This window comes from Erythrolamprus reginae, chromosome 1, assembly GCF_031021105.1.
Source record: "Erythrolamprus reginae isolate rEryReg1 chromosome 1, rEryReg1.hap1, whole genome shotgun sequence".
In the NCBI taxonomy this organism is placed as follows: Eukaryota; Metazoa; Chordata; class Lepidosauria; order Squamata; family Dipsadidae; genus Erythrolamprus; species Erythrolamprus reginae.
This window is the reverse complement of record NC_091950.1, coordinates 27,247,795-27,271,326: the sequence shown is the minus strand read 5'-3', so window position 1 is coordinate 27,271,326 and position 23,532 is coordinate 27,247,795. Positions and strand designations below refer to the sequence as shown.

The 23,532-nt window shown below is 41.6% G+C and overlaps 1 protein-coding gene across 1 annotated transcript in view; it reads right to left on the bottom strand.

Moving 5' to 3' along the window:
- Positions 1-9,048: 9,048 nt before the first annotated feature.
- INSR (insulin receptor) overlaps positions 9,049-23,532 on the bottom strand; it is a 113,542-nt gene continuing 99,058 nt past the window's right edge. Inside the window, exons 14-21 of the mRNA XM_070747988.1 lie at positions 23,181-23,280; positions 22,354-22,421; positions 19,244-19,473; positions 17,283-17,393; positions 17,010-17,169; positions 15,508-15,637; positions 15,123-15,257; positions 9,049-13,794 (exon numbers count right to left, since the gene is read on the bottom strand). Of these exons, the coding sequence (XP_070604089.1) occupies positions 13,440-13,794; positions 15,123-15,257; positions 15,508-15,637; positions 17,010-17,169; positions 17,283-17,393; positions 19,244-19,473; positions 22,354-22,421; positions 23,181-23,280 (1,289 nt within the window). The 3' untranslated portion in view covers positions 9,049-13,439. The remainder of the gene's footprint in view (positions 13,795-15,122; positions 15,258-15,507; positions 15,638-17,009; positions 17,170-17,282; positions 17,394-19,243; positions 19,474-22,353; positions 22,422-23,180; positions 23,281-23,532) is intronic.

Sequence of the window (23,532 nt, the reverse complement as noted above, 5' to 3'; positions counted from 1 at the left end):
GACCTTGCAGGTCAGCAAGTCCAACCCCCTGCCTAGGCAGGAAATCCTACAGCACCCCAGCCAAATGACAGTCGAATCTCCTCTTGAAAGTGTCCAGAGTTGGGGAGTTCACAACCTCCGCTGGCAGGCCGTTCCACTGGTTGATCGCTCTGACCGTCAGGAAGTGCCATGTTGAATCTTTCCTTGGTCAGCTTCCAACTGTTGTTCCTCGTCTGGCCCACTGTTGCCCTGGAGAATACTGTGACCCCCTCTTATCTGTGGCAACCCCTCAAGTACCTGTACACTGAAATTATGTCCCCGCTGGCTCTTCTTTTCTCAAGGCTGTCCATACTCAGTTCGAGCAATCTCTCTTCATAAGTCTGGGTTTCAAGCCTTCAAGCCTTTCCTACTAGTGCTTTGGGAAACAAACTGATCCCCTCCTCTTTGTGGCAGCCGCTCAAAGACAGTGGCACCTCTACTTAAGTACTTAATTCGTGCCGTGACCAGGTTCTGAAGTAGAAAAGTTTGTAAGTAGAAGCAATTTTTCCCATAGAAATCAATGTAAAAGCAAATAATGCATGAAAACCCATTAGGAAAGAAATAAAAACTCGGAATTTGGGTGGGAGGAGGAGGAGGAGGAAGAGGAGGAGGACAGTTACTGCCGAAGGAAGAAGGTGAGGTGAGGGGAATCAAAAAAATCCAAAATTTTAAGGCTTAAAAAAAAAGAGGGACTCTGAGACGGCGAGGAGGAGCACATGCCTCCCATACACCCGGCGCGAGGCTGCCTCCCATACACTGCACCAGAGAGAGAAATCCAGGGGAAATGGCAGGAAACTGGCCGAGCTGTCGTGCTGCTCTCGAATTTCCTGGGAAATTTTTCCAGGCTTGGGTTCTTAAGTAGAAAATGGTTCTTAAATAGAGGCAAAAATATCTTGAACACCCGGTTCTTATCTAGAAAAGTTCTTAAGTAGAGGCGTTCTCAGGTAGAGGTACCACCTTACTGGAATACTGCTATCATGTCCCCCTCTCCATCCCGTCCCTTTTTTCTCTAGCCTGGCCAAACACAAATCCTGCCACTGTTCTTCATATATTTTGGCCTCCTGGGGTCTTTAATTATCTTAGTTGCTCTACTTTGCACTTTTCCCATAGTCTCATTTCTTACAGCATGGTGACCAAAACTGGATCTAATAAATAAATAAATAAATGTTGTATTCCAGGTATGGCCTTACTATTTTATAGTTTATTATTTATTTATTTTTGGTTGGTTGGTTGGTTTTGTCAAGTACTGTACATATTGGAAATGTGTAAAAATATAATAATATTAATATACATCAGGGGTCCCCAAACTAGGCAACTTTAAGACTTCTGGACTTCAACTCCCAGAATTCTGGGAGTTGAAGTCCACAAGTCTTAAAGTTGTCACGTTTGGAGACCTCTGATATACATGATACTAATAAAAAAATAAAAGAAGAAACATTAGGACAGGGGATGGAAGGCACGCTGTTGCACTTATGCACGCCCCTTACTGACCTCTTAGGAATCGGGTGAGGTCAACAGTGGGTAGTCTAAGGGTAAAGTTTTGGGGGTTAGGTGATGATACTACAGAGTCTGGTAGTGAGTTCCATGGATCAATTACTCGGTTACTAAAGTTGTATTTCCTACAGTCGAGTTTGGAACGGCTTACATTAAGTTTGTATCTGTTGTGTGCTCATGTGTTGTTTAAGTTGGAGATGAAGTAGTTGTTGACAGGAAGGACATTGTAGCAGATGATTTTATGGGCTATGCTTAGATCGTGTTTAAGGCAATGTAGTTCTAAGGTTTCTAAACCTAGGATTGTGAGTCTAGTTTCATAGGGTATTCGGTTGCGACTGGAGGAGTGAAGAGCTCTTCTGCTAAAGTATCTCTGGACATTTTCTAGAGTGTTTATGTCTGAAATGCGGTGTGAGTTATTATTATTATTATTATTATTATTATTATTATTATTATTATTATTTACTAGATTTGTATGCCGCCCCTCTCCGCAGACTCGTTCCAGACAGATAAGCTGTATTCGAGGATTGGTCTGGCGAAAATTTTGTATGCTCTGTTTAGTAGTGCGAGATTGCCGGAGCAGAAGCTGAAGTGAACCCCTTATTCGCCACAGGTTGTTTTTTGCCAGTAACTGGAGGTAAGTGCCAATTTCCAGCAACACCATCACAATCGAGTCACATGACTACTGTGCACTACAAATGGTCATAAACACATGAGCACATAATAGATACAAACTAAATGTAAATCACTCCAAACTAGATTGCAAAAAATCAGATTTCAACAATAGAGTGGTCAATGCCTGGAATGCACTACCTGACTCTGTGGTTTCTTCCCCCAACCCCAAAATCTTTAACCTTAGATTGTCTACTATTGACCTCTCCCCATTTTTAAGATGTCTGTAAGGGGTGTGCATAAGCGCACCATTGTGCCTACTATCCTATTGTCTTTTTAATCATTACTTTCTACTTATGTTATGATTATACAAACTACTATCTATATTTGTTCAACAAATAAATAAATAAAAATAAAACGTGAAGTGCCCAAATTCTGGTCATGTGTCAAGTGGTGTGTGACATCAGAAACTTGGTCGTAAGTAGCTTTTGGATAAGCCATTGTAATTTTGTATGGTCACTAAATGACCAGTTGTAAGTTGAGGACTACCTATTGTTCTGCCGGGGTGTCTCAACTGCCCGTAATTACAGGGTAATTAGTCCAGGAAGACACACACCACACGATAAAAGGAAAACCCAAAAGTTTTTATAAACAGAAAAACAGAAGCAGCTCCCTTTTTAAATGTCAAAGGGATTTTCTGGTACACACAAGGCACAGGTGAAATGCAATCCAATTGCTCACCCAATAATTGGGAATTGAGTTCAATTCTAAAGTCCAGAGAGTCCACACACACAATCCTGAAGAGCAAAAACCACGATCTTGATGAAACAATGAATCAGATAAACTGCCATGAGGCTAAAACACCAGGCTGCACTTTTATCTGTAGCACTAATTACAGCAGCCCCACTCAACCACAGGTGGCCTCGTTTTCTGTTGTAATAATCCTTCAGTTGTTGTCTTCTATGCATCACTCTACGCATGCGTGGATGTGTCATTAATTCTTGTTCAGAATCCAGGGATGATACAGATGATTGATCACCTCCTGGGTTGTCTGCCAAACTCTCCTCTTCCCTGTCACTCACGCTTCCTTGGTCAGAGGAGACTTCGTCGGCAGATTCTACTGGGAGCAAAACAGGCCTGCGGCATGTGGATGTCTCCCCTACCTCCACCTCCACATTCCTTGGGGCAGGAGCTGGGCCAGAGCTAACCACAACACCTATATTACATTTATATTGTGGTTTTTCTCCAGGAGATCAAAGTGGTGTACATCCTCCAGTTTGTCTCTGCAACAACCACCTTGTGAAATGGGTTGGGCTGAGACACAGAATGACAAAGTCTATGGGGTGGATTTGAATCTAGGGCCTCTTTGGTCCTAGGCCAATACTTTAATTGCTATACCACATTGGCCTACTTAGCGGGTCTCTGCGGCAACAAACCGAGTTAATTAACTTCCATGGGGAGAGCAATTTAGTAATTTTGAGCAGACTTTTTATGTTCCGCCTGTCATGCAACTTCAAATGTAACACGTTTCGTTAGCAGCTCACATTTGCAATATTAACATATATAAAGCAAAGAACAAGGGAGATGAATGGCCTCAGGATCTCTCTTCCTGTAAGCATATCTTTGAAACAGCTCATTAGCCAAGGTATATAATTAATGTAATTTACATTTAAAAAATGCAAATAGCAGTGCCAGTTCCTTAGAAATGTAACCAGAATTGCCAGTAATATAATGTCTTAATTAGAAGAAGTGAACAAGCTTCCAAATTTCCAGAATTATTTAAACAGGGGGGGAAAGAAAAAAACCCAAATACAGTGATACCTTGTCTTACAAACTTAATTGGTTCCGGGACAAGGTTCTTAAGGTGAAAAGTTTGTAAGATGAAACAATGTTTCCCATAGGAATCAATGGAAAAGCGATTAATGCGTGCAAGCCCAAAATTCACCCCTTTTGCCAGACGAAGCACCCGTTTTTGCACTGCTGGGATTCCCCTGAGGCTCCCCTCCATGGGAAACCCCACCTCCGGACTTCCGTGTTTTTGTGATGCTGCAGGGGAATCCCAGCAGGGAAATCCCAGCAGCGCAAAAACGGGCACTTTGCTGGCAACGGAAGTCCAGAGGCGGAGCATCCCAGTGGTGGCGGTGGGTTTGTAAGGTGAAAATAGTTTGTAAGAAGAGGCAAAAAAATCTTAAACCCTGGGTTTGTATCTCGAAAAGTTTGTATGACGAGGCGTTTGTAAGACAAGGTATCACTGTACTTGAAGGATACAATTGGAGAAAAGTCCTAGATTCAAGTTCTGTTCTAAAGCACAACATTGCTGTTGTTTTGCACTAGCAACAAAAGTACCATCATCTACAGCCCAAACCGTATTTTTGTCTTTCACTTCCTTTTTTTCTCCCTTTTGCTTAATCTTTTAAAAACAGTTCTGGACGTCAGTGTTTGTTTTCTAACACGTTAGTTAGGAAATAAAGTTCAAAACCACATTGATGTGGCACTTACCCAGAATATCTGCCCCATGGCTTGTCTGCCTTGGAAGTCTCTCTGTGCCACTTATTTCTCCTTGGGCATTCAAAATAAACTCTGGTGGCAGGAGCCAGTCCACCCACTCACTGCAGAACAACTGCTTCAAACACAACACTTCCTTTTTTTCCTTGGGCAACATCTGCCGTCTTACTCTCCTCCCAGGGTTGATTCATTCACCTCTCACGAGTCATCTTTTCCACTAAATTTTGTGGCTGTTCGCTATGATGAGTTTGGACACTGGCATGTTGTGGTTAGCTCTGGCCCAGCTCCTGCCCCAAGGACTGTGGATGTGGGGGAGACATCCACATGCTGCAGGCCTGTTTTGCTCCCGGTGGAATCTGAAGATGAAGGCTCCTCTGACCAAGAAGACATGAGTGACAGGGAGGAGGAGAGTGTGGCAGACAGCTCAGAAGGAGATCAATTATCTAGCTCCTCCTTGGATTCGGAACAAGAGTTAATGATACAGCCACGCATGCGGAGAGGGATGCATAGGCAACAACAACTGAGAGATTATTATCAAAGAAAATGAGGCCACCTGTGGTTGGGTGGGGCTGTGGCCATTAGTGAGGATGGGTTTGGCCATTGTGGAGGATTATCTGATCCTTGTGTTTCGTGACTGCTTTACTGACTTTGACCTTTTGTGTGCTGATTTTTCCCTGCTTTGAAACTAAACCAGAGCAAAGTGTGTTTCATTTTGTGAAAGAAGAAGGACTGTGAATTGCCTCACAGCTGCAAGCTAAGTATCACAGAACTGATAAGGGACTTGTACAAATTACAAGTTTGTTTGGAGACCAATGCTCTTTGCTATGCCAAAAGAGGGCTTAGGTTGAATTTTCATTATAAAGAACATTGTTTTGAATTTTCAAATGTGTGTGTGTGTCTGAAATTTGTACCTGTGAATTTTTGGCAGGAGTCTACCAGAGAGACCAACAGTACACTGGCATATTAGTGTTAAGGATGGCATCTTAGCCACCATTTTATGCAATACCTATCTAAGGGCAAGGAAGGAAATTAACAAGAAACTGGCATGACATTGAAATAAAAAACATGGAGTTTTATTGGTCTAGCTCCACACTCCCCAGATCAGATTGCAAGAGTAAAACAATTCCAAAGGGATCCCTTTTAATAAACCAAACTGAAATAGCCATATTTCCAGCTCTAGCCAAGAGCTAGAGTCCCACAAATCCTGGAGGTAGCCTTATCCAGGTCCCGTCAGCTAGGCAATGCCACCTGGCGGGGCCTAGGAGAAGAGCCTTCTCTGTGGTAGCCCTGTCCCTCTGGAATCAACTCCCCCAGGAGTTAATTCCAGTACAGCCCCCACCCTCCCAGCCTTCCGTAAGGCCTTAAAAACGCACCTCTGCCGACAGGCTTGGGGCCACTGAATTTAGCATCTATCCTGGTCCCTGGCCTATGATGGAATCTATAATGTATGTTAGGATGAAGGTGGATGAACAACGGATGGAAGCTGACCAAGGAGAGATTCAACCTGGAAATAAGGAAGAACTTCCTGATGGTCAGAGCGATCAACCAGTGGAACGGCCTGCCAGCGAAGGTTGTGAACGCCCCAACTCTCAACATATTCAAGAGGAGATTGGACTGCCATTTGGCCGGGGAGATGTAGGGTTTCCTGCTTGAGTAGGGGGTTTGGACTTGATGACATTTGTCCATGGGGATCTTGTGCAGAAAGAGAAGGCCAAACTCCCCCTTTCCCTCGACCCCCAACAAATGGTACCCAAGGGAATCTTGCCTGCCTCAACCTCGGGCATCTCCCCCGGACTTATATGGTTTATGCATGGTATGTTTGTGTTGTATGGTTTTTTAAATGATGGGTTTTGGGTTTTTAGATACTTTCTTTTAATATTAGATTTGTTACGTTGTATACTGTTATTATTGTTGTGAGCCACCCCGAGTCTGCGGAGAGGGGCAGCATACAAATCTAATAAATTATTATTATTATGTCAGTACAACACAGATCACTATGCTGGATTTCGTATTTCATCACCGGTCGGGCGCTTCCCAAGCACCTAGGACTGCGTGATGTAGCGGCGAATTATGTTTGCTGAGCCCAGTAAAGCGGCCTTTTGCAATTGACAGATGGAGATTTTGTCCATTCCAATGGTTTTCAAATGTCCGCTGAGATCCTTTGGCACTGCGCCCAGCGTGCCAAGTACCACTGGGACCACTTTCACGGGCTTATGCCAGAGTAATTGCAGCCATAACAATAATATTAATAATAATAATAATTATTATTATTATTAATAATAATTATATTATTATTATTATTATTATTATTATTATTATTATTAACCAACATAGAGGCGGCACATGGACATCCATTTCAATAACCACCAATACACTTGGCATCCATGAATCTGTCTAATCCTGCCTTGAAGCTATCCAGGCTGACAGCTGTCACAACCTCTTCTGGAAGTGAATTCCATATACCAAGGACCCTCTGGGTGAAGAAATATTTCCCTTTACTTGTCCTCACTTTCTTACCCAATGATTGGTTTGTTTAAATGAATTGGGGTTTTAGAATATGAATCAAGTTAGATTTTTTACATGTTTTTTAGAATTGATGTTTTTAGAATTTTAACCCTGCTGTTGTGTTCACATTTACTATACACTTGTACTGTTTTGGGTGTAAGGAAATGTAATGATCAGCATGTAGGAAAAAGTAAACAAAATGGGGGGAAAACCCACACTCATAGTAAGAACCCCTCAAATGAGGAAAAGTCAATTAATCACAAGTTTCAGATCTGCATGACAAATAATCTACAGGGTCTCAAATTTCATTTTGGGTCATATAGACCGGAGCATAGGAGCAGAGTTAAATGTTAGATTTCTTGCATATTTTATATTTGTTTTGTTGAGTCTCAGGAGAAGGGAGGCATAAAAGTCTAATTAATAAATAAAATAAAAATAAATTAAAACTAGGAAGCCTTCTGTCGCACGAATCCCAGCGACCAGTTAAGTCCCACAGAGTTGGCCTTCCCCGGGTCCCATTGAATAAACAATGTCGTTTGACGGGACCCAGGGGAAGAGCCTTCTCTGTGGCGGCCCCGACCCTCTGGAACCAGCTCCCCTCCCCCAGCGGAGATCAGAATTGCCCCCACCCTCCTTGCCTTTCTTAAGCTCCTTAAAACCCACCTCTGTTGTCAGGCACGGGGGAATTGAGATATCCCCTTCCCCCCAGGTACTCTCTGGTAGACTCCTCCCAAAAATTCACAGGTACAAATTTCAGACACACACGTTTGAAAATTCAAAACAATGTTCTTTATAAGGAAAATTCACTTAACCTAAGCCCTCTTTTGTTATAGCAAAGAGCACTCGTCTCCAAACAAACTGGTAATTTGTACAAGTCCCTTATCAGTTCTGTGATACTTAGCTTGCAGCTGTGAGGCAATTCACAGTCCTTCTTCTTTCACAAAGTGAAACACACTTTGCTCTGGTTTAGTTTTAAAGCGGGGGGGAAAAGCAGCACACAAAAGGTCAAAGTCAGTAAAGCAGTCACGAAACACAAGGATCAGATAATCTTCCACAATGGCCAAACTCACAGGCTGCTATTTATAGCAGCCTCACTAATTACCATAGCCCCACCCAACCACAGGTGGCCTCATTTTCTTTGATAATAATCTCTCAGTTGTTGTTGCCTATGCATCGCTCTCCGCATGCGTGGCTGTATCATTAACTCTTGTTCTGAATCCAAGCAGGAGCTAGATAATTGATCTCCTTCTGAGCTGTCTGCCCCACTCTCCTCCTCCCTGTCACTCATGTCTTCTTGGTCAGAGGAGCCTTCATCATCAGATTCCACCGGGGCAAAACAGACTTGCAGCATGTGGATGTCTCCCCCACATCCACAGTCCTTGGGGCAGGAGCTGGGCCAGAGCTAACCACAACACCATGTCTATACAATTTGTGCATGGTATGTTTATGTGTATGCTTTGCTTTTTTAATAAGTGGTTTTTAGTTACTTAAATATTAGATTTGTCATTCATTGTTTTGTTATTGCTGTGAGCCGCCCTGAGTCTACAGAGAGGGGCGGCATACAAATCTAATAAATAAATAAATAAATAAAAATCTTGTGGCAACAGGACCCCCCCAAAAGATTTTTTTTTAATCCAATGATAACCAACCTCAACTTTGCCTAAACTAAAGGCATCTTTAAAGATATACAAAGACAAGGAAATGGGTGAAGGGGGGGGGGAATGTGGAGAATGCTGGCCAGCTTTCAAATGACTGATCCTGAAAGCATATTCAAATGTAAAGGAACTTCTATCAGAATGTCTTTAGGGTTAAAATGCTTTGCACTTCCACCTAGAATTGGCTGTAAATTCCATACAGCTTTTTTTCTCCTCCTAAGGAACAGATGCCAATGTACAAAAAGTACAAAAGGAGTCATGCTTTAGATATACTGGATAATTTATTCAGAATTTATTTATTTATTTTTAATATAAACAGTTAATTGTTTAATATTTTACACACAGCAAATTTTCACTTTTATATTCAAAGATACTCTCTGTACATATCACTGCTCGGCTCTTATATGAAAGCACTGAAAAAATAAATCAAGTGAGTATATTTCTCTATTTATTTATTTAGTTTTCAAAACCATGGCACATGTTGATCCTTTTATTTTAAAACAAGAGGTTTTGTTTTTGTTTTTTTTAAATATATAAAAACCCAACAATCAAAAACTGTGTTCTGTGATCACATACACACATAAACTGGGAAGAAGTTGACTGGCTTCTAAGGCGACCTTTTTGCTATGCCGAGCAGAAGAGCAGAAATCCTCTCCTCCCTCAAAGACTCAAAGCCCTGGCACCTGTTTCTCAATCGCAGGGATGCTAGTTCAGACTTCTCCGTGTAAGGATATCCAGTTGGATGATATAAATGCTTTCTAGAAATGCTCGCTTTAGGGATGGCGAACCTTTTTCCCCTCGGGTGCCAAAAAAGTGCCCACACTCATAATCCAATGCCTGGGGAGGGCGAAAACAGCTTCCCTCGCCCCTACGGAGGCCGGAAACAGCCTTTTTTCCAACTTCTGGTGGCCCCAGTAGGCTCGTATTTGCCCTCCCCAGACCCCCAAGGTTTCCCTGGAGCTGGGGATGGGTAAAAATGCTCTCCCCCATTCCCCCGGAGGCTCTCTGGAAGCCAAAAAAACCCCTCCCAGAGCCTCTGTACAAGCCAAAAATCAGCTGGCAAGCACACACCTGTATGTTGGAGATGAGCTAGGGCAACAGCTCGCGTGCCAGCAGATATGGCTCCGCATGCCACCTGTGGCACCCATGCCATAGGTTCGCCATCACTGCTTTAGGATTTTAAGACAACTCATTAGTTTTTAATTTCCCATCTTCCCTCCATCCCGCCCACCAAAATCAATAAAGCAATTATGTAAGGGAGATGATCACTCTCAAATGTCGGGTGAACGTTGTTTTGCTTCCCACCCCCAAAAAAATCTAGAAGCACTTCAGGATAAAAGAGGAAAGTGAAAAAGACAAAATCCCTGGAGACCATCCTTGTTCTTTCATGCCAACTATTTGGGGAAACGGATGGACTACAATGAGAAGAGCTACACACCATCTTTGTTAGGTTTAGATGCAAAACACTGACAGGTTCAAGAGTTTAAGGTCTTAACGTAGATCGAAAGCCAAACTGTTAAAATTTGCTTTTTTTTTAATATAACAATAACACGATCCTTTTGGTGTTTAATTTTTCATAAAAATTCACATTATAAGGAAAAACAAAATTAAAAGCTTATGTAAAACACAGGAAAACTAAGATTAAAGAAAGCTTCCGGGTAAGGTCCTTTTTCCGCAGATGAACAGATTCATCTTGCACTGAAGGGCACTTGAAAGGTGCAGTTAGAACTTCAGAGATATAAATGATTTCAGACAGAGCCCACATACTTATGGGGCGGACTGGGGGGAAGGCATGGGTAGGCAACAAAAAGGTTAAAGTGCGCTGGAGATTGGGGGAGACAACATCCAAAACTAAATTCAGAAACTTCCTCTGAACTTCATAACCTAGGGAGAAGTACTTACGAACATATACTCTATACTGATGGGGACTGAAACACATAATTTTCACCAATGGAGAAACAAACGAAGATAGCCTTGGCACACATGTAGAAAGAGTACGGTACATCCTTTCTAACTGGTAAACTTTACAAACATGCCATCGTCCTCTGCTTCCCTTTTTAAAGTTCACCTTCTAGCACTCTTGGGGCCTACAGGGTTTTAAAAGTGGGCAAGATAAATTCTGAACGGACTACGCAGTACAGACCTCTCAAGCCCCATGTCCTCCAGCAGTACAGTGGCACCTCTACCTAAAAACGACTCTACTTATGAACTTTTCTAGATAAGAACCGGGTGTTCAATTTTTTTTTGCCTCTTCTCAAGAACCATTTTCCACTTACAAACCTGACCCTCCGAAACTGTAACCAGAAAAGGCAGGGAGAAGCTTCCGTGGGGCCTCTCTAGGAATCTCCTGGGAGGAAACAGGGCCGGAAAAGGTGGGGAGAAGCCTCCGTGGGGCCTCTCTAGGAATCTCCTGGGAGGAAACAGGGCTGGAAAAGGCGGGGAGGAGCCTCCGTGGGGCCTCTCTAGGAATCTCCTGGGAGGAAACAGGGCCGGAAAAGGCGGGGAGGAGCCTCCGTGGGGCCTCTCTAGGAATCTCCTGGGAGGAAACAGGGCCGGAAAAGGTAGGGAGAAGTCTCCGTGGGGCCTCTCTAGGAATCTCCTGGGAGGAAACAGGGCCGGAAAAGGTGGGGAGAAGCCTCCATGGGGCCTCTCTAGGAATCTCCTGGGAGGAAACAGGGCTTCCACCTTCCCTGTGGTTTTCCCAGTTGCACATATTATTTGCTTTTACATTGATTCCTATGGGAAAAAATTGCTTCTTCTTACAACTTTTCTACCTTGAAAACCTGGTCACAGAACGAATGAAGTTCGTAAGTAGAGGTACCACTGTAATTGTTTTGGGACCAACCTTGGAGGTTACCAACTCAGACACTGGTTGACCACTGATGGAAAAAAAACCACCCTGCAGGAATAGATAAACCTTGGAAAATCCTACTTTCTTCCACAGAAGTTTGAGTGCAGATCTGAGGAAGGGGCCTGCGTTGCTTCTGTTCATTTTACGCAAGTAAATTGGGGGTGGACATTGTGTGTCACCGGATATTTACTCTCCGGATCCATCATCCACTGTGCTTACTAAGCAGAAATGGCAGGAAAAAAACCAAGTGGGAAAACACAACCACTGACTCAAAAGGCTGTGTGTGGAGGTTCCAGAGCCCAACGTACACGATCGTTTTGCTCCATGTGAGCAGAAGGGGTTTGTTTTGATTCTTTTTCCCCCTGCCCTTAGCTAGAACATTTTCTAGTCGAGAGATTATGTAGTCTAGTCTGGTCCAGCCATGTACTGAAATGACCCCCACAAATTGGGAAAGGCAAGAATAACAGAAACCAGTAAAAAGTAGGCAGGCTCCCCTTAACTTACAGAGCTAAGAGACTTCCGTCAGAGCTGCTAAGGCTTGGTTTCACCATTGGTGACCAACTGTTTCAGAATTTGTAAAACGGTGGGTTTGTGAAATATTCTGAAAAATGAATATGCACATGCCACTCTATTATTTGAATATTAAAGTCAAGGTTTGTGCACTATATCTCCCAGCACGTAACTTGCCAGAATCAGCTTACACACATAAGGCCCCTTAAAGACCAAACAAGCAAGCGCCTCCTCTTTTCCCCTCGATAGGGCAAAAGCTAAACAAACAAACAAACAAACAAACAAAAAAAGATCGAGGAAGGTGTCAATAATTTATACGGTGGTTCACTATCTATGATTTAAATATGTCACAACAAACATATACACTTAATCCTAACCAGACAGAGCTCATGAGGCAGGTCGGTAAGAAGAAGGGGGGAGAATTTGGCTTGTTTTGCCTTGTTTAGTCTTGCAACGTCTCACAAAACCCTAAACAGAATATTGGCTACCACTTTGGCTACCTCGTTTTGCGTGAATGGCAGAGGAGATTCAATCCCCCAAAGAGTTCTTCAGTATAAAAATAACGTATTTAAAATTCATTCAAGAGGAATCTGGGCCAGGCAGGAAGGACGGGGACACCCTCTCACCCTCTGTGGTTAGATAAAACTATTATGTACAAAAGGACTTGTCCAATTTCACCTCTCCCTCCGTACGAACACACATACACATTCAGGGCACACATACTAGTTAGTTAATCCATTAAGAAGAAAAGCAGCAGCTGTTGGTCAAATCAAAGGAAAAAGACAGACCATATTCCACACACATCCTGAAGATCCTTCAGTCTTTTTAAAAATAACAATGGTAAAATCACAAGAGAGTCTCTCCAGAGAGGCTGGCAGAAAAGAAGAGCTTCGTGTTCTGCTTGGGAACAACCCAGTCCAAGGCTCCCTTCCCTGCAGTAGTCGAGAGAACTCGTTGCCCAGAACGAGGGTAGACGGAAGTTCTCTTTTCTGACGGTCGTTGTGTGAAATCCTATCTCAAAATCAAAGAGTTGCACAAGGAGATCAGCAGCCACAGAATTGTCCATTTGTTTCACAGATAAAGTCCGCGCTGACAGCAAGTGAATTGTTGCACCAAAAGAAGGAGAGAGAGGACAGAAACACACAAGACCCCCCTTCCCCTATCCCAAATGGTCGTTCTGCTTCGGTGATTAAAAATCTGAATAGAAAGTGAGTCGGTGTGTGTCTCCAATGCTGTACCAGCAATACTGTAAGTCCTGAGATTTGTATTATGAGGAAAGGCCAAGGGAACTATTAGGATGGGCTTGAGTGAGGCATGGAGAGGATGCGGCCATTCTTCTTGCCACCATTCATGTGAGTGTAAGGGATGTGCTCCTCATAGTTCCCTTTAAAGCCTAGAGAGGGCCCGTTGTCCCGCCCCAGGATCTCATCCCGCTGAGAGTAAGAGGCTGGGTCAAGAGGGATGCTCTCCATGTTTTCAAAGTCCAGCTCGTAGTCTTCTGTCTCCGGTGGCTTATTCTCCTCACTGTAGAAAAACGAGACTTCTCGGAAAGTCACGTGAAGGTCGTCCTTCAGCATTTCAATGATCTCGATGAAGGACGGGCGCATCTTCGGGTTGTACTGCCAACACATCTGCATGAGGTTGTGGCTGGAATGGCAAAAAAAAACAACAACCTAGATTAAGGTTTTGTTCAGCAAATTATTTCAGGCTCCTGCTTCAAGCCCCAAATTAAAAGATAAAAGGTTTCCCCTCACTAGAGTGGAGGTTTCTTTCTCTCTATATATTGAACAATTGTGTGGCAGAGGAAGAATGTGAACACATAGGAAAGTGAACAAAAGAACAAGGGGGCACCATCTGAGGTTCGTTGGGGGAAAGATCAGAAGCAACATGAGAAAATATTATTTTACTGAAAGAGTAGTAGATGCTTGGAACAAACTTCCAGCAGACGTGGTTAATAAATCCACAGTAACTGAATTTAAACATGCCTGGGATAAACATTCATTCATTCATTCATTCATTTATTATTTATTTATTCAACTTCATATATCCATCCTAAGATAAATCCATCCTAAGATAAAATACAGGAAATAGTATAAGGGCAGACTAGATGGACTATGAGGTCTTTTTCTGTCATTGATCTTCTATGTTTCTATGTGTGGGATATTTTATTCTATTTTTTATTCTATTTTTAAATTTACCTATTCTGATTTTATGTATGGTGGGACTGGTCTCTGGGTGTCACACGACTTTCGTTGCCAATGACAATTCGTTGTTTTGACAATGACAATAAATTTATTATTATTATTATTATTATTATTATTATTATTATTATTATTATTATTATTATTATTATTATGATGTCAATGCAACACAGCAAACGAGATCACTATGCTGGATTTCATGTTTCATCACCAGTCGGGCGCTTCCCAAGCACCTAGGACTGAGTGATGTAGCGGCGAATTATGTTTGCCGATCCCAGTAAAGCAGCCTTTTGCAATTGACAGATGGAGATTTTGTCAATTCCAATGGTTTTCAAATGTCCACTGAGATACTGCGCCCAGTATTATTATTATTATTATTACTGTTACTGTTATTATTATTATTATTATTATTATTATTATTATTATTATTATTATTATTATTTGCACATATCCTTTTCTCTCTTAGATTGGAAAAATAACCTGAAAGTATCGTACATTTCTTCTTCTGTTTTTTTTATAGCTGAAGAAACTAGGGAGGGTTTTTTCTGAGCCGCTTGCCCTGCTCACATTCCTGCTGTGGGCTAAGTTGCCTTTTATCTCTTTGATTGAGTCCGGTCTCCCAAGATCATTCCTACACACCACTGCCCAGACCCCAAAGCTATCTGCAGCTACACATTAGACTTGTATTTCCTTAAGACAGGTGGAATACAGTCCACTGTACGCGCAGTTACTTAGCCTTTATATTTTTTGCAAAAACTGACTCCTGATACTTACAGTCTCTCCGCGCAGTTTTCTGGCCATTCAAGGCAACCCCCATCCATGATAAATTTGAGGACCTGCTCGTTGGAGAGTCCTTGATAAGGCTGCTCTGCTAAACTGCTGATCTCCCAAAGGACAACGCCAAAAGACCTGCAGGAAACAGGGAGAAAGGAATGCAAGATACTGAAGAGACTCTCTGTGCCACCCTACAGAACAGCTGGAAAGAGGGCAAGTAAAGTAGCTGAACCAAGCAAGAAGAATGTGGTCCTCTTCTGCCATCTTGATCACAGGCAGGAATCAATGCCTCTCTTCTTTTTTCTACTCTACTTATAAAGTCCAGCATCTAGTTCAAAGAGAGAGGACAGCAATAGGATTAGGACTGGCTGACTGATCTACTTACCACGCATCTGAATGGGCTGTGAAGACACCATCCTTCAATGACTCTGGAGCCATCCAGCGCACAGGCAACAGACCCTTTCCTCCTTTGCGGTAATAGTCTGTCTCATAGATATCTCTGGTCATGCCAAAGTCTGAAGAAAAAAGAAAGTTGCACTAAGATATTAAAACAGCTACAGCCTCAAGCAGTAACATGGGAAAGAGGTTGAATTCCTATCAAGAATTTTATCAGCCAAGAGCTGCAAGTTACCCTAATTCAGTGTTTCCCAACCTTGGCAACTTGAAGATATTTGGACTTCAACTCCCAGAATTCCCCAGCCAGCAAATGCTGGCTGGGGAATTCTGGGAGTTGAAGTCCAGATATCTTCAAGTTGCCAAGGTTGGGAAACACTGCCCTAATTCACTGATTCGGTAATAGAAACACAGAAGACTGACGGCAGAAAAAGACCTCATGATCCATCTAGTCTGCCCTTATACTATCTTCTGTATTTTATCTTAGGATGGATATATGTTTATCCCAGCCATGTTTAAATTCAGTTACTGTGGATTTACCAACCACGTCTGCTGGAAGTTTATTCCAAGGATCTACTACTCTTTCAGTAAAATAATATTTTCTCAGGTTGCTTTTGATCTTTCCCCCAACTAACTTCAGATTGTGTCCCGCTGTTCTTGTGTTCACTTTCCTATTAAAAACACTTCCCTCCTGAACCTTATTTAACCCTTTAACATATTTAAATGTTTCGATCATGTCCCCCCTTTTCCTTCTGTCCTCCAGACTATAGATTGAGTTCATGAAGTCTTTCCTAATATATTTTATCCGTAAGACCTTCCACCATTCTTGCAGCCCGTCTTTGGACCCGTTCAATTTTGTCAATATCTTTTTGTAGTTGAGGTCTCCAGAACTGAGCAAATGGGGTCTCACCAGCACTCTATATAGCGGGATCATAATCTCCTTCTTCCTGCTTGTTATACCTCTAGCTATGCAGCCAAGCATCCTACTTGCTTTCCCTACTGCCTGACTGCACTGTTCACCCATTTTGAGACTGTCAGAAATCACTACCCCTAAATTCTTCTCTTCTGAAGTTTTTGCTAACACAGAACTGCCAATACAATACTCAGACTGAGGATTCCTTTTCCCCAAGTGCATTATTTTACATTTGGAAACATTAAACTGCAGTTTCCATTGCTTTGACCATTTATCTAGTAATTTATTTATTTATTTATTTATTTATTTATCTATGTATCTATGTATCTCTCTCTCTCTCTCTCTCTCTCTCTCTATCTATCTATCTATCTATCTATCTATCTACTTACCTATCTATCTATCTATCTATCTATCTATCTATCTATCTATCTATCTATCTATCTATCTATTTATTGGATTTGTATACTGCCCCTCTCCGGAGACTGCCTAATCCTAGTAATCCTGCCTAATCCAATTAGGAACCACCAAAAATCAATTCATTATTTGCATAAGAACCTGAGCATTCTGGAAGAGGACCATACCTCCGATTTTGACTGTGAAATCTTCAGCCACCATACAGTTTCGCGCTGCCAAATCTCTGTGGACGAATTTCTTGGCATTTAGATAGGCCATGCCATCAGCAATCTCAGCAGCCATTTGAATAATCTCTTGGAGAGTTGGAGGGGGACGGCCAGGGTTATTCTGAAAGCCGAACCGAAACTATTATTAGCTGTTGGGATACAAATCCAGTCTTCTTTTCATCTTTTCCGTCTCCTCATTTCTGTACACAAATGCAGTTTAGGCCAAACTCTTACCTCCGCATCTGGCCGTAAAGACCTCAAATAGCTTTTCAGGTCTCCATGTGCCATCAGCTCCATAACCACTAGTGTTGGTTGCCCTTTTGATACTACTCCTAAGAGACGAACCTAATGAAAGAAGTAAGAAGAAAAAGGCAGTTTTAAGACACATGTAGTGAGTTGCATTACTTTCCAATGAGATTCTAGGACAATGCTGGTTATTAACTATAAATAATTTCATGGCACAGGTCAGTAGTGGGACTGCCTATATTTGTATTTTTTGTATTTATTAGATTAATATGCCGCCCTTCTCCAAAGACTCGGGGCGGTTAACAACAATATAAAAAGACAATGTAAACAAATCTAATATTAAAAATAATCTTAAAAACCCCAATTTAAATAACCACTCATACATACAAGCATACCATGAATAAATTCTATAAGCCTAGGGGGAAGGGAAATTCCATTATTATTTCTGTTTGTGGCACATTGTTCAACAGAGAGGCATGTTTCAGATTTCTTATTTATTTATTTATTTATTTATTTATTAGATTTGTATGCCGCCCCTCTCTGAGGGGGGTTACAGCATATAATATAAAACAATGAAATACAAAGACAAAGACAATTAATTAAAACTACATAACCTAAAATCCCAATATTTTAAAAATCAATCATACACATTCAGATCTTAACCATACATCACATTCATTGGCCAAGGGGCCAAGACTTAATTGCCCCAAGCCTGGTGACATAAGTGAGTCTTAAAGACTCTTGTGGAAGGCGAGGATGGTGGAGGCAGTGTGAATCTCTGGGGGAGCTCATTCCAGAGAGCTGGGCCCCCCAGAGAGAAGGCTCTTCCCCTTGGCCCTGCCAAGAAGTTCATCCAAGAAGTTCATACCTATATAAAGCTCTCTACATGGGACTACCTTTGAAAACTGTTCGAAAACTTCAGATCGTGCAGAATGCAGCTGCGAGAGCAGTCATGGGTTTCCCCAAATATGCCCATGTTACACCAACACTCCGCAGTCTGCATTGGTTGCCGATCAGTTTCCGGTCACAATTCAAAGTGTTGGTTATGACCTATAAAACCCTTCATGACACCGGACCAGATTATCTCAGGGACCACCTTCTGCTGCACGAATCCCAGCGACCAGTCAGGTCCCACAGAGTGGGTCTTCTCCGGGTCCCATCAACTAAACAATGTTGATTGGCGGGACCCAGGGGAAGAGCCTTCTCTGTGGCGGCCCCGGCCTTTTGGAACCAACACCCCCCAGAGATTAGAATTGCCCCCCACCCTCCTCGCCTTTCGTAAGCTTCTTAAAACCCACCTCTGCCGTCAGGCATGGAGGAACTGAGATATTCTTTCCCCCTAGGCCTTTACAATTTACGCATGGCATGTCTGTATGTATGTTTGGTTTTTATAATAAGGGATTTTTTGGTTATTTTAGTATTGGATTGGATTGTTTACATGCTGTTTGTATCATTGTTGTTAGCCGCCCAGAGTCTACGGAGAGGGGCAGCATACAAATCCAATCAATCAATCAATCAATCAATCAATCAATCAATAAACAAACAAACAAACAAACAAACAAACAGTGACACTTATATATTAGCGAGTCAACAGGGGCTGGGAACCAATTATTTCTATCTCCTTTATTTCTTATGGGGAAAATTATTTCGGATAGTGAACATTTCAGATTGGTACCAGCTTTCCGGAACGGATTGCGTTCACTAACCAAGGCTCCACTGTATATGCTTTGTTCTATAACTACAGCAGTTCCAAAGAAATTTCTTATTCTAACCAAAATCTCATTGAATCATCTATGTCTTCGTACTGAGAAACACCCCCCCCCCAAAAAAATAAAGAAGTTATGATAAAGATGCAGAGACTTATTCTCCATGCAAGCTGAATAGAACAGGCTTCCCTTTCACGAGCCGTAAACATGTGTCAGAAAGTAGCAGCAGCCTTCCCCTCTTACCACGTGGTGGCAGCTGAAGCCTTTCATCACAGAAGCTTCGTTGAGGAACTCAATACGCTCACGCAGGCTTGCCGATTCGTTTACCGTCTTGACTGCTACTCGTATCTCTGCCTCGCCTTTCACAATGTCCTTGGCAATTCCCTCATACACCATGCCAAAGGAGCCCTGTCCCAGCTCTTGCAAGAGGGAAATTTTCTCCCGTGGGACCTCCCATTCGTCAGGGATGTAAACTGCAGTTAACGGGGAGAGGAAGAAGCGGAGAAAGAAGCAATGTACACAAAACTTGCTCATCTCAAACCCAGATAAGAAGATAGGTCGGAATCCCACAATTGAAGCTAGGCCCAAACCTCTTCCAAACTAAAGCGAGTTTTCCCTTAGGGCAGGAATTACCCATGTTAAGTTACAATTATTTTTTTTCTCAAATTGCTGTATCCTGGAAAAGGTTGAACAACCAGAAGCGGAACTGTTAATCGCCCTGTAAAAGTGTCTTCATTACAACTAAGACTTCTAGACAGATAAATTTTACAGGAACCAAAGGTTATTAATTTTTCCTTCTTTTCTCCTATATTTTAATTATTTAATTATATAAGCTGAGATAGGAGGAGAACCTGTGGCCTAAAGATTAAAAGCTATTGCCTTATAGGCAGGCTGCTAGGGTTCAAATCCCAGTAAGGGTTGTAGAAACATAGAAGATTGACGGCAGAAAAAGACCTCATGGTCCATCTAGTCTGCCCTTATACTATTTCCTGTATTTTATCTTACAATGGATATATATGTTTATCCCAGGCATGTTTAACTTCAGTTACTGTGGATTTACCAACCACGTCTGCTGGAAGTTTGTTCCAAGGATCTACTACTCTTTCAGTAAAATAATATTTTCTCACGTTGCTTTTGATCTTTCCCCCAACTAACTTCAGATTGTGCCCCCTTGTTCTTGTGTTCACTTTCCTATTAAAAACACTTCCCTCCTGAACCTTATTTAACCCTTTAACATATTTAAATGTTTCAATCATGTCCCCCCTTTCCCTTCTGTCCTCCAGACTATACAGATTGAGTTCATTAAGTCTTTCCTGATACGTTAATAGCTAACAAAAGCTAATTTAGCTTTCATCAGTTATAGCTAACTGATGAAAGCTAAATAGCTTGAAATAGATCTATACTAGTCTCCCTTCATTTTCATTATCAGCAAAAATATGTTACACACACACACACACACAAGTTTTTATCTCTTTATTATTATTTTCGATAAATAACTCAGAGCAGCTAAATGCCTAATATTCCTTCCTCCTCCTTTCTCCTCAACACCAACAACCTTGTGAGGTGAGCTCGGCTGAGAGAATAACTGACTCAAAGTTACCCAGCTGGTTTTCACATTTAAGATGGGATTAGAATTTTAAAATCTCCTGGTTCTTGGTCACTTTTTCAGTATAAAAAAAGTAAAGAGTTCCCTTTACACAGCAACCTCCATTTACTCACAAAACTGTGCATGCTTCCTAGCCAAATTTCCTTATGTGTTGACTTGAGTCTATCTCAGGAAATCCAGCCCTTTCTCCTTTCACTATGAGAACTTCATTATTTCTCATTCTACTCTACTTCCTTACCTTCCCCCCTTTTTTATATCTTTGTGGCTTCCTTCTCTGACCCTTCAATCATTATTTCACTAGGCAGAATCAGAGTTCAAAAGGACTTGTAGGCTATCGAGTCTTTTCCAACCAATCAAGTCCTTTCCTTCACATAAGCTTTTACCAAGCCAAGTATCCTCTCTCTTACAAGTGGCTGTAGGATTTCTGTTTTCTAGATCCAATGAAGAGTTTTGCATAGAAACATGGAAGACTGACGGCAGAAAAAGACCTCATGGTCCATCTAGTCTGCCCTTATACTATTTCCTGTGTTTTATCTTACAATGGATATATGTTTATCCCAGGCATGTTTAAATTCAGTTACTGTGGATTTACCAATCATGTCTGCTGGAAGTTTGTTCCAAGGATCTACTACTTTTTCAGTGAAATAATATTTCCTCATGTTGCTTTTGATCTTTCCCCCAACTAACTTCAGATTGTGTCCCCTTGTTCTTGTGTTCACTTTCCTATTAAAAACACTTCCCTCCTGACACTTATTTAACCTTTTAACATATTTAAATGTTTCGATCATGTCCCCCCTTTTCCTTCTGTCCTCCAGACTATACAGATTGAGTTCATGAAGTCTTTCCTGATACGTTTTATGCTTAAGACCTTCCACCATTCTTGTAGCCCGTCTTTGGACCCGTTCAATTTTGTCAATATCTTTTTGTAGGCGAGGTCTCCAGAACTGAACACAGTATTCCAAATGTGGTCTCACCAGCGCTCTATATAAGGGGATCACAATCTCCCTCTTCCTGCTTGTTATACCTCTAGCTATGCAGCCAAGCATCCTACTTGCTTTTCCTACTGCCCAACCACACTGCTCACCCATTTTGAGACTGTCAGAAATCACTACCCCTAAATCCTTCTCTTCTGAAGTTTTTGCTAACACAGAACTGCCAATGCAATACTCAGATTGAGGATTCCTTTTCCCCAAGTGCATTATTTTACATTTGGAAACATTAAACTGCAGTTTCCATTGCTTTGGCCATTTATCTAGTAAAGCTAAATCATTTACCATATTACAGACCCCTCCAGGAATATCAACCCTATTGCACACTTTAGAGTCATCGGCAAATAGGCAAACCTTCCCTACCAAACCTTCCCATTTGTCCCTCTTAATTTTCACTGTTATTTTTAGCACATTTCTTCAACCAAACCAGCATTTTGAATTTTCTTGCTGTCTTTTAATGAAAAAAAAATATATCCCAAGAGTTTTATTTCATATGTAAATTTTGATTAGAGGTTTTCAGCTCTTCATCCAAACCATTAATGAAATGTAAGAAACTACCAGTCTTAGGACCAAATCTGGGGAACTCCACAGGATGCCTCACTTCCTATTCTTTAAAGTAAAATAGTAAAGAATAACAAGTGCTGTCACAAATTATCCTAGGCTCCCACTTATGGAAAACATCAACTTTTTAAAAACAGACACATTCGGTCACAACCTCTGGGGGGGGAATCAACAGTCAAAACAAAACTGTTTCTCACCATCACTGGCACTCAGATACTCTGGATTAGAAGATGCATAGAGTGGTCCTGTTGGTCCATCTGTTTGTCTGAAAAGAGGAGGGAAGTAAGACCAAGCATCATTTATCATGAAACTGTCGCTACTGGCAAAGCAGCTGTTCGCATTAATATAGGGATTGATTGATTGATTGATTGATTGATTGATTTACTTACTTACTTACTTACTTACTTATTTGATTTGATTTGATTTGATTTGTATGCCGCCCCTCTCCATAGACTCGGGGCGGCTAACAACAGTGGTAAAAACAACATGCGACAATCCAATACTAAAGCAGCTAAAAACCCTTATTTTAAAACCAATCATACATACAAACATACCATATATAAATTGTAGAAGCCTAGGGGGAAAGAATATCTCAGTTCCCCCATGCCTGATGACAGAGGTGGGTTTTAAGTTTTTAAGGCATGGGGAGAACCAATAATCATATTTAAAACAAACAGCTACCATGCCAATCATAGGGAAAATTCCAAAACCCAGAAATTAATAATTTTTACAATCCAGATTACATTTAATAGTTTGGAATCATAGACCCAACACTGTAAGGGAGTTAGAGTTTTCTACATTATTAGGATGTATAACCATATGTTTAAAAAAACTAAAAATCAGGCATACCAGCAAAATTATTACTGATGAAAGAGACAAAGCTATCCATGCATGCATATTTTCCTGTCAGTAGCAACTAGATTAAATTTAACTAAATCTGTTTATGGATTGGTCAGTTGATTTGTATCACAATGCACTGTTAAAGGGCAATAACTTTCTGAAAAGAGAGCCAAGACACACTTACCTTTTTTTGACAAAGGCGTAAGCCCCTCCAACAAAGATGATTAAAAAGACAGCGAAAATGATTGGAACAATGATGGCTACAAGATTGGTGGGAGCATTCACTAGAGTTAAAAAGAAAAAAGAAAGGATATAATATGTAAGACAGAATCTTGGACTTTCCTCCCAGTCCGTATTTCATAATATCCAGTACAACTATTTTCTGAAGATTAGCCTGATGTCAGAGCTAATCTTAGTTAGGTTAGGGGCGGTTAGGTCCCACAGAGTTGGCCTTCTCCAGGTCCCTTCGTCTAGACAATGTCATCCGGCAGGGCCCAGGGGAAGAGCCTTCTCTGTGACAGCCCCGGCCTTCTGGA